Source organism: Styela clava, chromosome 2 (assembly GCF_964204865.1).
Source record: "Styela clava chromosome 2, kaStyClav1.hap1.2, whole genome shotgun sequence".
NCBI classification, from domain to species: domain Eukaryota; kingdom Metazoa; phylum Chordata; class Ascidiacea; order Stolidobranchia; family Styelidae; genus Styela; species Styela clava.
In genome coordinates, this window is record NC_135251.1 from 26,276,017 (window position 1) to 26,291,028 (window position 15,012).

Below are 15,012 nucleotides of genomic sequence, written 5' to 3' on the forward strand. Positions count from 1 at the left end.
CTGATAATTGGGGATTGAATGTGATTTACTACACGATTCCAATTTCCATTGTTGGTTTTAGCTTTTGGCGCCTCTGCCATAATATGTTACTCACCATTGTGTCTACGAAAAGTAACAAAAAAACAAAACGGTCGGAATAATATAAAATTTTGAGGAAGCTTGTCACAACTGCCAAACGAATAAATTTTGTCTACGAAAAGTACCAAAAATAAAATGTCAAAATATCATAACCTCTTTCTCTGAACAATAAAGATATCGAAACATATTTACGAGTCAATCCAGGTTTTCCAGTTTAACAAAGAAACTCGTACATTAAAATGATCCGCACGCATAGATTAGAACAGTTTTAATGTTTTGAGGAAATGACATGAAAGAAAAATTTTATCTACCTTTAACTTCAGGGCGAATTCGTTATTTTTGATGCGGAGTCACTTCTTTTTGGTAGTTTATTAAACAGTACTGGCAGAGTTTAGTTTCGATGTATATTTCTATGATAGTGACAAGTGCGTTGCATTGATCACTTCGCATGACACTTTTTAAATGTTGACAGATTATTTCTTCTATTTCATAAGGATTGTAGAATACAAAAGCTGCAGAAAATGAATTGCAAAAACTAGATCATACCTGTCGTTCTCCTTTATTGCTGCATAATAGCAAGTGAGTTGTATGTCATATTTTCTATCGAATTGCAATTGGAACAAATTAAACTTTTTAACGTTAATTGTTAATTTGTTACATTTTTTAATAAAATGCAATATGAATAGAAACATTTTAGAAGCTCTACAATTTGAAGAATTTGACTACAATGAAGATTTTGATAAAAATCTCGAGAAAGAATATCCTCAAAAAATTTTGGATGAAAAAAATATTGAAGCGGAGATTGACACCGATTTTGACGACGATGAAGACTTTGAACCAGACCTGGAGTCAAATTTTGAAGCCATATTCGAGGATGATTTTGAGCCTGATTATGAAAAATTTCTGGAGGTTTGTACAACATATTAAATAACCACCAAGACAGCAATCACAATACATGCCTTTATTTTTTGAAAATACCAATTCGCTGTTTCATAGAAGTGCCCCAAATTCTACGCAGAATTTAATGAAATTATATGGATATTTGTCTGTTGGTCTTACGAAGCGTGAAAGCAAATAGTACATTTTAAATGGTCAATGGTCACCTTACTTTCGTGACTAATTTTTATACTTAGCTTTGCCTGTGTTTTCATGCACCTTTGCATGTAAATTCATTTCGCCTTCCAATATTTAAAAAAGCATGTCTACACCAAAACTCCACCAAACAAAACGTTTGGTAGCGACCACGAAAGCAGAATATAAAATAATTTAATAAAATGAAGAGTGTGCTTTTGTGACTTTTCCTGTCATGTTTTCCTTCATTTTAAGCATTGATTTCTAAAATAATAATAAATATAATATATCTGAATTTAAAATTGTATTTTTTAATCATATTGGTCACATGTTTTTTAGAAATGGATTCTGAAAAGAAAACGTTCTTTGTGTAAAAAGTTCAAGTTATGTGAGAAAGAGAAGCATGGGTTCAAATCTGGATGTGCTAATATTGAGAAGACTGACGTGCACAACAGTTTATTCCCTGGTGTCTGGAGTAAGTTTAAGTGCAAATTTCAATTAAACTTTGTCTGCGGGATATTGAAAATTATCAAAGTTATTGCGAGATCCAATTTTTGCTTGCGACCACAATGATCGATAAAAAGTAAGAAGTGCGCTTTACATATATCGTTGAACAGTGCAGTTATATCTAAATGAGATATAATTAGGGCTACTGGACGAGGCAAATTGCAAACGGTCATGCCGAATACTATTATAGTGACACACGTTTAATAAACGGCAACAGTTTAGCCCGATGGGCGTGTCAGTACAATATCCTCTATGTATTTGTCCATAACTAGGGCTGGGCATTTTCGACTACCTGATGATTTCAGAATGGAATCGAATATTTTTTTCGAATCGAATCTCGAATACTTGAGAGATATATAATTGTATGTAACTTTCTTCTTGTATTTGGTCCTCCAGATACACAAATTACTAGAAACGTAAAATACATCACTCAGACAGATTGCTGAGCGTACACAATAAAAAAATACATTTTCATCAATAACTCACTACAGAAATGAGTCATATGTCAGAATTGCGTTGAACAATATGACTTCCATGAAAAAAATTGAGAAATTTACCTCGACAATCGGCGGAAAGGAATTAAACAAGATGGCGGCGATACAAAATTTTGCTCTGAACCGCTTCGAATAGTTTACTATTCGATTCGATTCGAATATTCGATTCAAAATGCCCAGCCCTATCCGTAACCGAAAAGCTTTTTTTTTTTCAAAAATGCCATTCAGTTATAATCAGTTTATCCTTGCCTTGCAAATCTTAGTTTTTCCTTTTGCTTCTTATCCGTTGCTTTTTATACTTGTGTTATTCAAAGTGTCAACAACCTTTCTACGTCCAAGCGACGAAAAAAATCTGAAAATCAAAACCAATCCGTTCAATTTATAGATGCTGTTTATCGGCGATTAATTATTGTCGACGAGGTGGTCACTGATGTATAACAGAAGTATAAAATTTACAACTTTTTTGTACAGAGAAAATAGCTGCAAAGTTGTGCGTCAAGTGTGAAGAGCTATGCAGAAGGGGATAAAGGCCTACCAGGATTCATTTAATTACTGATTGAAATAAATTTGGTAAAGAATTTACGTCAATGTTTGTAACCGGAAAAGAAAAAGAAAATAAAGATAGATTTAAACTATGATATTTTTTCAAGTTTTCATTTTCACCCAAGAACTGATCAGTGAAACTGTGTGCTCGAATAAAATAAAAATAAAATCTTCCCATAATAAAATAAAAACTCAAGCTGAATTAATATACCAGCAACGTGTAATTAGGATTCTGCTCATCATGACATCATTCGCAAAGAAGATATGTTCCAAAGCAATATTTGAATAACTAGAAGTATTTTCACTACTCTTGCGTGTAATTTAAAACTTTAGAAAACGTCATTATTGACTATTTACCCCATCTAATTCCATTTTTTTTTTAATTGTGTATATTGTATATCGAGACGTAGAACTATAATACCTTTCATAAGTCAGTAATTAGCCAATTTTTTATGCTCCGGAAGTATGTGTACCTTTATGGATGTAACTGATTTTTTTCGCCTATTTTACATCAAGTTGTTAATTAAAGGGACTGAAACTTATGGGCATGGGGTATATTAACTTGGCTAACACAAACAGTCTCCGAACTCGTAATAGAACTAAAATGAGGATAATCAGAATAAAATTATGGCCTAACCCTAACCTGGTACACATACTACGGGAGTACCCAATTTTTGTTAATGATTATTTACTCATTTTAAACTTCTGCATAACGAAGTCATTTATTCTGCAGAGTCATGGATGTTTATTCAATTGATAATCCTCTTCTTAGCAGTTAGCAGTAATAGACCTAAATTAAGGACATTTGGAAGAATCGTTGTAATGACCCCCAAGAGTCGTTCCCTTGAATTTAATAATCTTTTGAAGCTGTAACTCTTCACAATCTAGGAGGTTTTTGCTGAACTTTCGTATCTTATAGAAAGTTTACGATTTAACATGTTAATATATATCTATATATAAGCAAGAATAAATTTTTGATCATAGTAAAATTTGGAATGAATGCATTGCTTGATCTTTTCCGACGTAATCTGTGGTCTAACGCCAAAACCAGAAGTGAGAAAATTTTCCATAGACTTAGAGCAATGATTGGCAAACATGATGTACTACCGGGCAAAATATACACTTTTCAGATAGCGTGAAGGCCACAACAGATTTGAACTTATGCGAAAGGGGAGCCGCCACGCAACTTGTAATTTTGTTTACGTCACCACACAAACGAATTCAATTGAGGCCCTAATTGTTTAAAAGAAATATAAATAATGATCTTTCAGCGAAATACACAATTGTACAGTCTTAAACCAATCAAAGTTTCAAAACAATTGGTCGGGTTCAAATATACGTAGATGCAAAGATATTGGAACCTCATTCTGAAGTTATTCGACCATTTAATATCTACTGACGGTAGTCACTGTATCGGACGGGTGTATAGTTAACGAGAACACACTTTTGTACCGGATACAGCCAAGGTTTAGGTTAGAGTTGCACTCGAAAGCATTCATGATTTAAGAAAAATTGTTTAAAAGAAATATAAATAATGATCTTTCAGCGAAATACACAATTGTACAGTCTTAAACCAATCAAAGTTTCAAAACAATTGGTCGGGTGCAAATATACGTAGATGCAAAGATATTGAAACCTCATTCTGAAGTTATTCGACCATTTAATATCTACTGACGGTAGTCACTGTATCGGACGGGTGTATAGTTAACGAGAACACACTTTTGTACCGGATACAGCCAAGGTTTAGGTTAGAGTTGCACTCGAAAGCATTCATGATTTAAGAAAAAGGTACAATCGGTACCTTTTATATGTATACTGTTTTCTGATATAAACCCAATTTGAAGAAGTTTTTTCCTTCGCTCGAAACAACGTTTTCCAATCGGGGTGAAATTTCTCAACAAAGATAAATTTTGTCGTTAATGGGGAGCGTTTTTCATTTGGTGTAGTAGTACATATATTTTTCATTTCTTCAATATTGTTATAATACTCATTTAAGCACACATCATAAACTACTAAAACTGTACAAAATCCACAGTTTCACCAGCGCATAACACCAGCTGAGACGAAAAAGTAAATTCTCGCTCTCTCTCTCTCTTTCTAATTTTGAATTTTCTAAAACAGTAGTTTTAGGCATAGTGATGCAGAAATAAAGAGTTACAAAATAGGCGAAGAGGAGATTCAATTCTTAAACTGTTTATTATTTGTTTAGAGCAGGGGTGTGCAACCTTTTTCGTAGGCGGGCGAAATATCAATAACCGGGTGAAACCGCGGGCCGCACCAACATATAACACAGCTTTCAAATTCAGCTTTCTATTAGTTGCAGGCACAAAATGATGTCTTTTTGTTATTGATCTCATGTCATCATTAGGGGTCCTTGCAGAAATGATAAGTTAAAACGCCTAAATTGTTAGCTTTTGTATCTTTTAATATTATTTTTTTTTCAAACTGCTCTCCAGTTGCCTCCGCGGGCCGCACAATTTTCCTTTGCGGGCCGCATTTGGCCCGCGGGCCGCACTTTGCACACCCCTGGTTTAGAGCAGTGGTTCCAAACCGGTAGGAAATTTTCCACTAGTGGGAAATTTGGAGGTTGTAGGTGGGAAATTGAATGCTCCTCCAAAAATGTACGCACAACAACACAATTATTAAGTATTACACAATGAAAATCAAAATATATGCCATGAAGCCGAAAAAGATTCCCATTCAATTAATCAAAACTTTAGTAAAATATCACGTTGTTGGGCATGATATTCTGATCGTGCTACGTAACTCATTTTGATCTTTGGTCGGCCGATAACAACCTCACAGGCATGTCTCGAGCGAGCACTAACGCTTTAAATTGAACGTTACGCAGGAAGATTTTTGTTGCAGAGCCGCAAAAGAGAACAGTTTTTATTCAAATGTCTTGGGTAAGCACGCGCGCTATGATGAACAAATATTTGACCCGTCCCTCCATTCTGCTAAATTGTTAATAAAAGATAATGGCTTATGTAAAAATAAAGTACGATCATAGTCATATCGGCTACGTTTCACGTTTTTAACGAAAATTTTGAGCAACTGCCGCAATGCGTTTTTTGCACTAAGACCATTTCCAATGGTTCTATGTAGCCCCATGAAATGGAGCAACATATTTCAAATACCCATTTGCTTATCAGTTTGCTAAAAAAAATTGCAAAATAAAAGCAGGATAAGATTCGACAACATGGGCAATTTCAAATGAGTTCAAAGGTGATATCAACTGCGTCATTTCTAGATGTCCTGCGAATAGCAAGAACCAAAAGTTCCATAACATCAGTGGGGCATAAATGAAACTTTGTCTCGTGGAGTGTGATGATCTTCTGCCGAGTAAGTCTGCGCCGTTAAAGATGATTGGATCTCCTTGTCCAATAGATTAAAACTTCCGGTCTATCATATAAAAAAAAACAGCAGAATTGATATAGACGGTGTAATGTTATGTAAACTTTGATGCGTTTTATGTAATTTTAAGCGTTGAATTGTTCTATTCGATGGATAACACTGATTTTCTTTACACGGATCGTCACTGTCTTGGGATGCTAGACGGCGCAATGAATGTTCTCACAGGGCTTCAACCTCTACACCAATTGCAAGCCTTTATCATAGAAAGTCATACCAATTATTATTGACAGGAAAATTATTCTTTTTAAATAAGTCCATATATAATAGTAAATAACAACTCAGCCTAATCGGAAGTGGGAAATTGAGATACAAAGGTTGGGAACCCCTGGTTTAGGGCTATTAAGATTCTGTCGTGGGGAATTTCACGTTGAAACTACATCAGATTCACAAACTTGAAATTAAAATTCAATTAAAATAAGCACTGAACTATTTCGTCATGATAACTACTTTGCTAACGACGAATTTGAAATATTCTTGCGGAAGCTTGTCAAATGAAAAAATTCTAATAACAAGCTGGAAGTCGGTGCTGATAATGGGGGATTGAATGTGATTTACTACACGATTCCAACTTCAACTTCCGGCTTCAGCTTTCGGCGCCTCTGCCATATTATGTTACTCACCATTGTGTCTACGAAAAGATACAAAAAAACAAAACGTCGGTCGGAATATTATAAAATTTTGAGGAAGCTTGTCACAACTGTCAAACGAATAAATTCTAATAACAAGCACGAAGTCGGTACTGATAATGGGGGATTGAATGTGATTTACTACACGATTTCAACTTCAACTTCCGGCTTCAGCTTTCGGCGCCCCTGTCATATGTTACTTACTATTGTGTCTACGAAAAGTACCAAAAATAAAATGTCAAAATATTATAACCTCTTTCTCCGAACAATAAAGATATCGAAACATATTCACGAGTCAATCCAGGTTTTCCAGTTTAACAAAGAAAAATTTTATCCCGGCTTATCATATATATAATATATGAAACGAACAAAAAAACGGGCAGTGCGTATTGGACAAATCTTGGTTCGATTCGTAGGCCTAGTACTGCTGAAACATCACTGGAAAACGTGCACTTTCTGTTCGGCATTTTGAATAATTAAACGAGAGTTAAGCTGACGTTAGATATTAAATTGATGTATCAAACTTACAACAATTATGACAAAACAATATAAGTAGTCTCTCTCCCTCTCCCACGAAACTAGTGAAGTGAGTAGCAAATCAGAAATAATAGACTGGTTCCAACAAATACAAACAAAAAACAGCCTTTTCGGGGGTAATAGATGTTCAACGACGTATTATGAGGAGTACAGATTAAATTATTGCGCAGTCGGGTTAGAGTTGTAACCTGGCTCATAAATCGAAAACATAGTTTCTGATTTGATCATTTTTAATCTTGAACAATTATTCATTGAAAGTAGCCCAACAGTCAAAATGTCTGAAATTACTGCGATATTTAAAAAATATTTTTTGTAATATCTAACTCAATCCGACCTAACTCTAAATTCTGAACTATATTGATCTACCTTTAACTTCAAGTCGAATTCGTTATTTTTGATGCGGAGTCACTTCTTTTTGGTAGTTTAGTAAACAGTACTGGCAGAGTTTAGCTTCGATGTACATTTCTATAATATTGGCAACTGCGTTGCATTGATCACTTCGCATAACACTTTTTAAATGTTAACACATTTTTTTTTCTATTTCATTGTAAGGATTGTAATTAATACAAAAGCTGCAGAAAATGAATTGCAAAAACAAGATCATACCTGTCGTTCTCCTTTATTGCTGCATAATAGCAAGTAAGTTGTATGTCATATTTTCAATTGAATTGCAATTGGAACAAATTAAACTTTTTAATGTTAATTGTTGTTTTGTTGCCTTTTTTAATGAAATGCAATATGAATAAAACATTTTAGAAGCTCTACAGTTTGAAGAATTTGACTACAATGAAGATTTTAATAAAAATCTCGAGAAAGAATATCCTCAAAAATTTTTGGATGAAAAAAATATTGAAGCGGAGATTGACACCGATTTTGACGACGATGAAGACTTTGAACCAGACCTGGAATCAAATTTTGAAGCCATATTCGAGGATGATTTTGAGCCTGATTAGGAAAAATTTCTGGAGGTTTGTACAAATAACCACCAAGACAGCACCCACAATACATGCCTTTATTTTTCGAAAATACCAATTCGCTGTTTCATAGAAGTGCCCCAAATTCTACGCAGAATTTAATGAAATTATATGGATATTTGTCTGTTGGTCTTACGAAGCGTGAAAGCAAATAGTACATTTTAAATGGTCAATGGTCACCTTACTTTCGTGACAAATTTTTATACTTAGCTTTGACTGTGTTTTCATGCACCTTTGCATGTAAATTCATTTCGCCTTCCAATATTTAAAAAAGCACGTCTACACCAAAATTCCACCAAACAAAACGTTTGGTAGCGACCACGAAAGCAGAATATAAAATAATTTAATAAAATGAAGAGTGTGCTTTTGTGACTTTTCCTGTCATGTTTTCCTTCATTTTAAGCATTGATTTCTAAAATAATAATAAATATAATATATCTGAATTTAAAATTTTATTTTTTATTCATATTGGTCACATGTTTTTTAGAAATGGATTCTGAAAAGAAAACGTTCTTTGTGTAAAAAGTTCAAGTTATGTGAGAAAGAGAAGCATGGGTTCAAATCTGGATGTGCTAATATTGAGAAGACTTATGTGCACAACAGTTTATTCCCTGGTGTCTGGAGCAAGTTTAAGTGCAAATTTCAATTAAACTTTGTCTGCGGGATATTGAAAATTATCAAAGTTATTGCGAGATCCAATTTTTGCTTGCGACCACAATGATCGATAAAAAGTAAGAAGTGCGCTTTAGATATATCGTTGAACAGTGCAGTTATATCTAAATGAGATATAATTAGGCCTACTGGACGAGGCAAATTGCAAACGGTCATGCCGAATACTATTATAGTGACACACGTTTAATAAACGGCAATAGTTTAGCCCGATGGGCGTGTCAGTATAATATTCTCTATGTATTTGTCCATAACTAGGGCTGGGCATTTTCGACTACCTGATGATTTCAGAATGGAATCGAATATTTTTTTCGAATCGAATCTCGAATACTTGGGAGATATAGAATTGTATGTTACTTTCTTCTTGTATTTGGTCCTCCAGATACACAAATTACTAGAAACGTAAAATACATCACTCAGACAGATTGCTGAGCGTACACAATAAAAAAAATACATTTTCATCAATAACTCACTACAGAAATGAGTCATATGTCAGAATTGCGTTGAACAATATGACTTCCATGAAAAAAATTGAGAAATTTACCGCGACAATCGGCGGAAAGGAAACAAACAAGATGGCGGCGATACGAAATTTTGCTCTGAACCGCTTCGAATAGTTTACTATTCGATTCGATTCGAATATTCGATTCAAAATGCCCAGCCCTATCCGTAACCGAAAAGCTTTTTTTTTTCAAAAATGCCATTCAGTTATAATCCGTTTATCCTTGCCTTGCGAATCTTAATTTTTTTTTAAATTTCTTGCGGAAGCTTGTCAAATGAATAAATTCTAATAACAAGCTGGAATTCGGTGCTGATAATGGGGGATTGAATTTGATTTACTACACGATTCCAACTTCCATTGTCGGCTTCAGCTTTTGGCGTCTCTGCCATATTATGTTACTCACCATTGTGTCTGCGATAAGTTACAAAAAAACAAAACGTCGGTCGGAATATATTAAAATTTCGAGGAAGCTTATCACAACTGTCAAACGAATTTTTTTTAATAACAAGCACGAAGTCGGTACTGATAATGGGCGTTTGAATGTGATTTACTACACGATTTCAACTTCCACTTCCGGCTTCAGCTTTCGGCGCCTCTGCCATATGTTACTTACTATTGTGTCTACGAAAAGTACCAAAAATAAAATGTCAAAATATTATAACCTCTTTCTCTGAACAATAAAGATATCGAAACATATTCACGAGTCAATCCAGGTTTTCTAGTTTAATAAAGAAACTCGTACATTAAAATGATCCGCACGCATAGACTAGAACAGTTTTAATGTTTTGAGGAAATGACATGAAAGAAAAATTTTATCCCGGCTTACCATATATATAATATATGAAACAAACAAAAAACGGGACAGTGCGTATTGGACAAATCTTGGTTCGATTCGTAGGCTTAGTCCTGCTGAAACATCACTGAAAAACGTGCACTTTCTGTTCGGCATTTTGAATAATTAAACGAAAGTTAAGCTGACGTTGGATATTAAATTGATGTATCAAACTTACAACAATTATGACAAAACAATAAAAGTAGTCCCTCTCCCACGAAACTAGTGAAGTGAGTAGCAAATCAGAACTTATAGACTGGTTCCATTGCCATAAAAATATTTGTATTGATATTAAACAACAACAAAAAACAGCCTTTTCGGGGGTAATAGATGTTCAACGACGCATTATGAGGAGTACAGATTAAATTATTGCGCAGTCGGGTTAGAGTTGTAATCTGGCTCATAAATCGAAAGCATGGGTTCTGATCTGATCATTTTTAATCTTGAACAATTATTCATTGGAAGTAGCCCAACAGTCAAAATGTCTGAAATAACTGCAATATTTAAAAAATATTTGTTGTAATATCTAGCTCAATCCGACGTAACTCCAAATTCTGAACTATAATAATCTACCTTTAACTTCAGGGCGAATTCGTTATTTTTGATGCGGAGTCACTTCTTTTCGGTAGTTTATTAAACAGTAGGCCTACTGGCAGAGTTTAGTTTCGATGTATATTTCTATGATGGTGGCAAGTGCGTTGCATTGATCACTTCGCATAACACTTTTTAAATGTTAACAATTTTTTTTTCTATTTCATAAGGATTGTAGTTAATACAAAAGATGCAGAAAATGAATTGCAAAAACAAGATCATACCTGTCGTTCTCCTGTATTGCTGCATAGTAGCAAGTAAGTTGTATGTCATATTTTCAATTGAATTGCAATTGGAGCAAATTAAACTTTTTAACGTTAATTGTTAATTTGTTACATTTTTTAATGAAATGCAATATGAATAAAACATTTTAGAAGCTCTACAGTTTGAAGAATTTGACTACAATGAAGATTTTAATAAAAATCTCGAGAAAGAATATCCTCAAAAATTTTTGGATGAAAAAAATATTGAAGCGGAGATTGACACCGATTTTGACGACGATGAAGACTTTGAACCAGACCTGGAATCAAATTTTGAAGCCATATTCGAGGATGATTTTGAGCCTGATTATGAAAAATTTCTGGAGGTTTGTACAACATATTAAATAACCACCAAGACAGCACCCACAATACATGCCTTTATTTTTCGAAAATACCAATTCGCTGTTTCATAGAAGTGCCCCAAATTCTACGCAGAATTTAATGAAATTATATGGATATTTGTCTGTTGGTCTTACGAAGCGTGAAAGCAAATAGTACATTTTAAATGGTCAATGGTCACCTTACTTTCGTGACAAATTTTTATACTTAGCTTTGACTGTGTTTTCATGCACCTTTGCATGTAAATTCATTTCGCCTTCCAATATTTAAAAAAGCACGTCTACACCAAAACTCCACCAAACAAAACGTTTGGTAGCGACCACGAAAGTAGAATATAAAATAATTTAATAAAATGAAGAGTGTGCTTTTGTGACTTTTCCTGTCATGTTTTCCTTCATTTTAAGCATTGATTTCTAAAATAATAATAAATATAATATATCTGAATTTAAAATTGTATTTTTTAATCATATTGGTCACATGTTCTTTAGAAATGGATTCTGAAAAGAAAACGTTCTTTGTGTAAAAAGTTCAAGTTATGTGAGAAAGAGAAGCATGGGTTCAAATCTGGATGTGCTAATATTGAGAAGACTGGTGTTTGGAGTAGGTTTAAGTGCAAATTTCAATTAAACTTTGTCTGCGGGATATTGAAAATTATCAAAGTTATTGCGAGATCCAATTTTTGCTTGCGACCACAATGATCGATAAAAAGTAAGAAGTGCGCTTTAGATATATCGTTGATCAGTGCAGTTATATCTAAATGAGATATAATTAGGCCTACTGGACGAGGCAAATTGCAAACGGTCATGCCGAATACTATTATAGTGACACACGTTTAATAAACGGCAACAGTTTAGCCCGATGGGCGTGTCAGTATAATATTCTCTATGTATTTGTCCATAACTAGGGCTGGGCATTTTCGACTACCTGATGATTTCAGTATGGAATCGAATATTTTTTTCGAATCGAATCTCGAATACTTGGGAGATATATAATTGTATGTAACTTTCTTCTTGTATTTGGTCCTCCAGATACACAAATTACTAGAAACGTAAAATACATCACTCAGACAGATTGCTGAGCGTACACAATAAAAAAATACATTTTCATCAATAACTCACTACAGAAATGAGTCATATGTCAGAATTGCGTTGAACAATATGACTTCCATGAAAAAAGTTGAGAAACTTACCTCGACAATCGGCGGAAAGGAAACAAACAAGATGGCGGCGATACAAAATTTTGCTCTGAACCACTTCGAATAGTTTACTATTCAATTCGAATATTCGATTCAAAATGCCCAGCCCTATCCGTAACCGAAAAGCTTTTTTTTTTTTTTCAAAAATGCCATTCAGTTATAATCAGTTTCTCCTTTCCTTGCAAATCTTAATTTTTCCTTTTGCTTCTTATCCGTTGCTTTTTATACTTGTGTTATTCAAAGGGTCAACAACCTTTCTACGTCCGAGCGACGAAAAAAAATCTGAAAATCAAAACCAATCCGTTCAATTTATAGATGCTATTTATCGGCGATTAATTATTGTCGACGAGGTGGTCACTGATGTATAACAGAAGTATAAAATTTACAACTTTTTTGTACAGAGAAAATAGCTGCAAAGTTGTGCGTCAAGTGTGAAGAGCTATGCAGAAGGGGATAAAGGCCTACCAGGATTCATTTAATTACTGATTGAAATAAATTTGGTAAAGAATTTACGTCAATGTTTGTAACCGGAAAAGAAAAAGAAAATAAAGATAGATTTAAACTATGATATTTTTTCAAGTTTTCATTTCCACCCAAGAACTGATCAGTGAAACTGTGTGCTCGAATAAAATAAAAATAAAATCTTCCCATAATAAAATAAAAACTCAAGCTGAATTAATATAGCAGCAACGTGTAATTAGGATTCTGCTCATCATGACATCATTCGCAAAGAAGATATGTTCCAAAGCAATATTTGAATAACTAGAAGTATTTTCACTACTCTTGCGTGTAATTTAAAACTTTAGAAAACGTCATTATTGACTATTTACCCCATCTAATTCCATTTTTTTTTAATTGTGTATATTGTATATCGAGACGTAGAACTATAATACCTTTCATAAGTCAGTAATTAGCCAATTTTTGGTGCTCCAGAAGTATGTCTACCTTTATGGATGTAACTGATTTTTTTCGCCTATTTTACATCAAGTTGTTAATTAAAGGGACTGAAACTTATGGGCATGGGGTATATTAACTTGGCTAACACAAACAGTCTCCGAACTCGTAATAGAACTAATATGAGGATAATCAGAATAAAATTATGGCCTAACCCTAACCTGGTACACATACTACGGGAGTACCCAATTTTTGTTAATGATAATTTACTCATTTTAAACTTCTGCATAACGAAGTCATTTATTCTGCAGAGTCATGGATGTTTATTCAATTGATAATCCTCTTTTTAGCAGTTAGAAGTAATAGACCTAAAATAAGGACATTTGGAAGAATCGTTGTAATGACCCCCAAAAGTCGTTCCCTTGAATTTATTAATCTTTTGAAGCTGTAACTCTTCACAATCTATGAGGTTTTTGCTGAACTTTCGTATCTTATAGAAAGTTTACAATTTAACATGTTAATATATATCTATATATAAGCAAGAATAAATTTGTGATCATAGTAAAATTTGGAATGAATGCATTGCTTGATCTAGGTATGAGCTTTTCCGACGTAATCTGTGGTCTAACGCCAAAACCAGAAGTGAGAAAATTTTCTATAGACTTAGAGCAATGATTGGCAAACATGATGTACTACCGGCCAAAATATACACTTTTCAGATAGCGTGAAGGCCACAACAGATTTGAACTTATGCGAAAGGGGAGCCGCCACGCAACTTGTAATTTTGTTTACGTCACCACACAAACGAATTCAATTGAGGCCCCAATTGTTTAAAAGAAATATAAATAATGATCTTTCAGCGAAATACACAATTGTACAGTCTTAAACCAATCAAAGTTTCAAAACAATTGGTCGGGTGCAAATATACGTAGATGCAAAGATATTGGAACCTCATTCTGAAGTTATTCGACCATTTAATATCTACTGACGGTAGTCACTGTATCGGACGGGTGTATAGTTAACGAGAACACACTTTTGTACCGGATACAGCCAAGGTTTAGGTTAGAGTTGCACTCGAAAGCATTCATGATTTAAGAAAAAGGTACAATCGGTACCTTTTATATGTATACTGTTTTCTGATATAAACCCAATTTGAAGAAGTTTTTTCCTTCGCTCGAAACAACGTTTTCCAATCGGGGTGAAATTTCTCAACAAGGATAAATTTTGTCGTTAATGGGGAGCGTTTTTCATTTGGTGTAGTAGTACCTATATTTTTCATTTCTTCAATATTGCTATAATACTCATTTAAGCACACATCATAAACTACTAAAACTGTACAAAATCCAGAGTTTCACCAGCGCATAACACCAGCTGAGACGAAAAAATAAATTCTCGCTCTCTCTCTCTCTGTCTAATTTTGAATTTACTAAAACAGTAGTTATAGGCATAGTGATGCAGAAATAAAGAGTTACAAAATAGGCGAAGA

General features: G+C 33.9%; 1 protein-coding gene and 2 long non-coding RNA genes across 3 annotated transcripts; all 3 read left to right on the forward strand.

Moving 5' to 3' along the window:
• Positions 1-551: 551 nt before the first annotated feature.
• Positions 552-3,554, forward strand: LOC144419892 (uncharacterized). The gene is made up of 4 exons (XR_013474350.1): positions 552-657; positions 776-987; positions 1,489-1,624; positions 2,622-3,554. It is a non-coding gene; the product is annotated as an uncharacterized LOC144419892 (long non-coding RNA).
• A 4,284-nt stretch (positions 3,555-7,838) lies between these two features.
• Positions 7,839-8,838, forward strand: LOC144419891 (uncharacterized). Its single transcript, XR_013474349.1, has 3 exons — positions 7,839-7,909; positions 8,027-8,238; positions 8,732-8,838. It is a non-coding gene; the product is annotated as an uncharacterized LOC144419891 (long non-coding RNA).
• Positions 8,839-10,289: 1,451 nt separating this feature from the next.
• Positions 10,290-14,107, forward strand: LOC144431311 (uncharacterized). The gene is made up of 5 exons (XM_078119290.1): positions 10,290-10,477; positions 11,009-11,095; positions 11,213-11,424; positions 11,926-12,037; positions 13,034-14,107. Exons 2-5 carry the CDS (start codon positions 11,029-11,031, stop codon positions 13,087-13,089), a joined length of 447 nt encoding a protein of 148 aa, XP_077975416.1. The 5' UTR covers positions 10,290-10,477; positions 11,009-11,028; the 3' UTR covers positions 13,090-14,107.
• Positions 14,108-15,012: the final 905 nt, after the last annotated feature.

Bases quoted from the DNA above. Each gene is read 5' to 3' on its own strand.
- LOC144431311 (XM_078119290.1), top strand. From the start codon at position 11,029: ATGCAGAAAATGAATTGCAAAAACAAGATCATACCTGTCGTTCTCCTG. The intron at 11,096-11,212 runs GTAAGTTGTATG...AAAACATTTTAG, and splicing joins GTATTGCTGCATAGTAGCAA to AAGCTCTACAGTTTGAAGAA. The intron at 12,038-13,033 runs GTAGGTTTAAGT...TTTTTTGTACAG, and splicing joins TGAGAAGACTGGTGTTTGGA to AGAAAATAGCTGCAAAGTTG.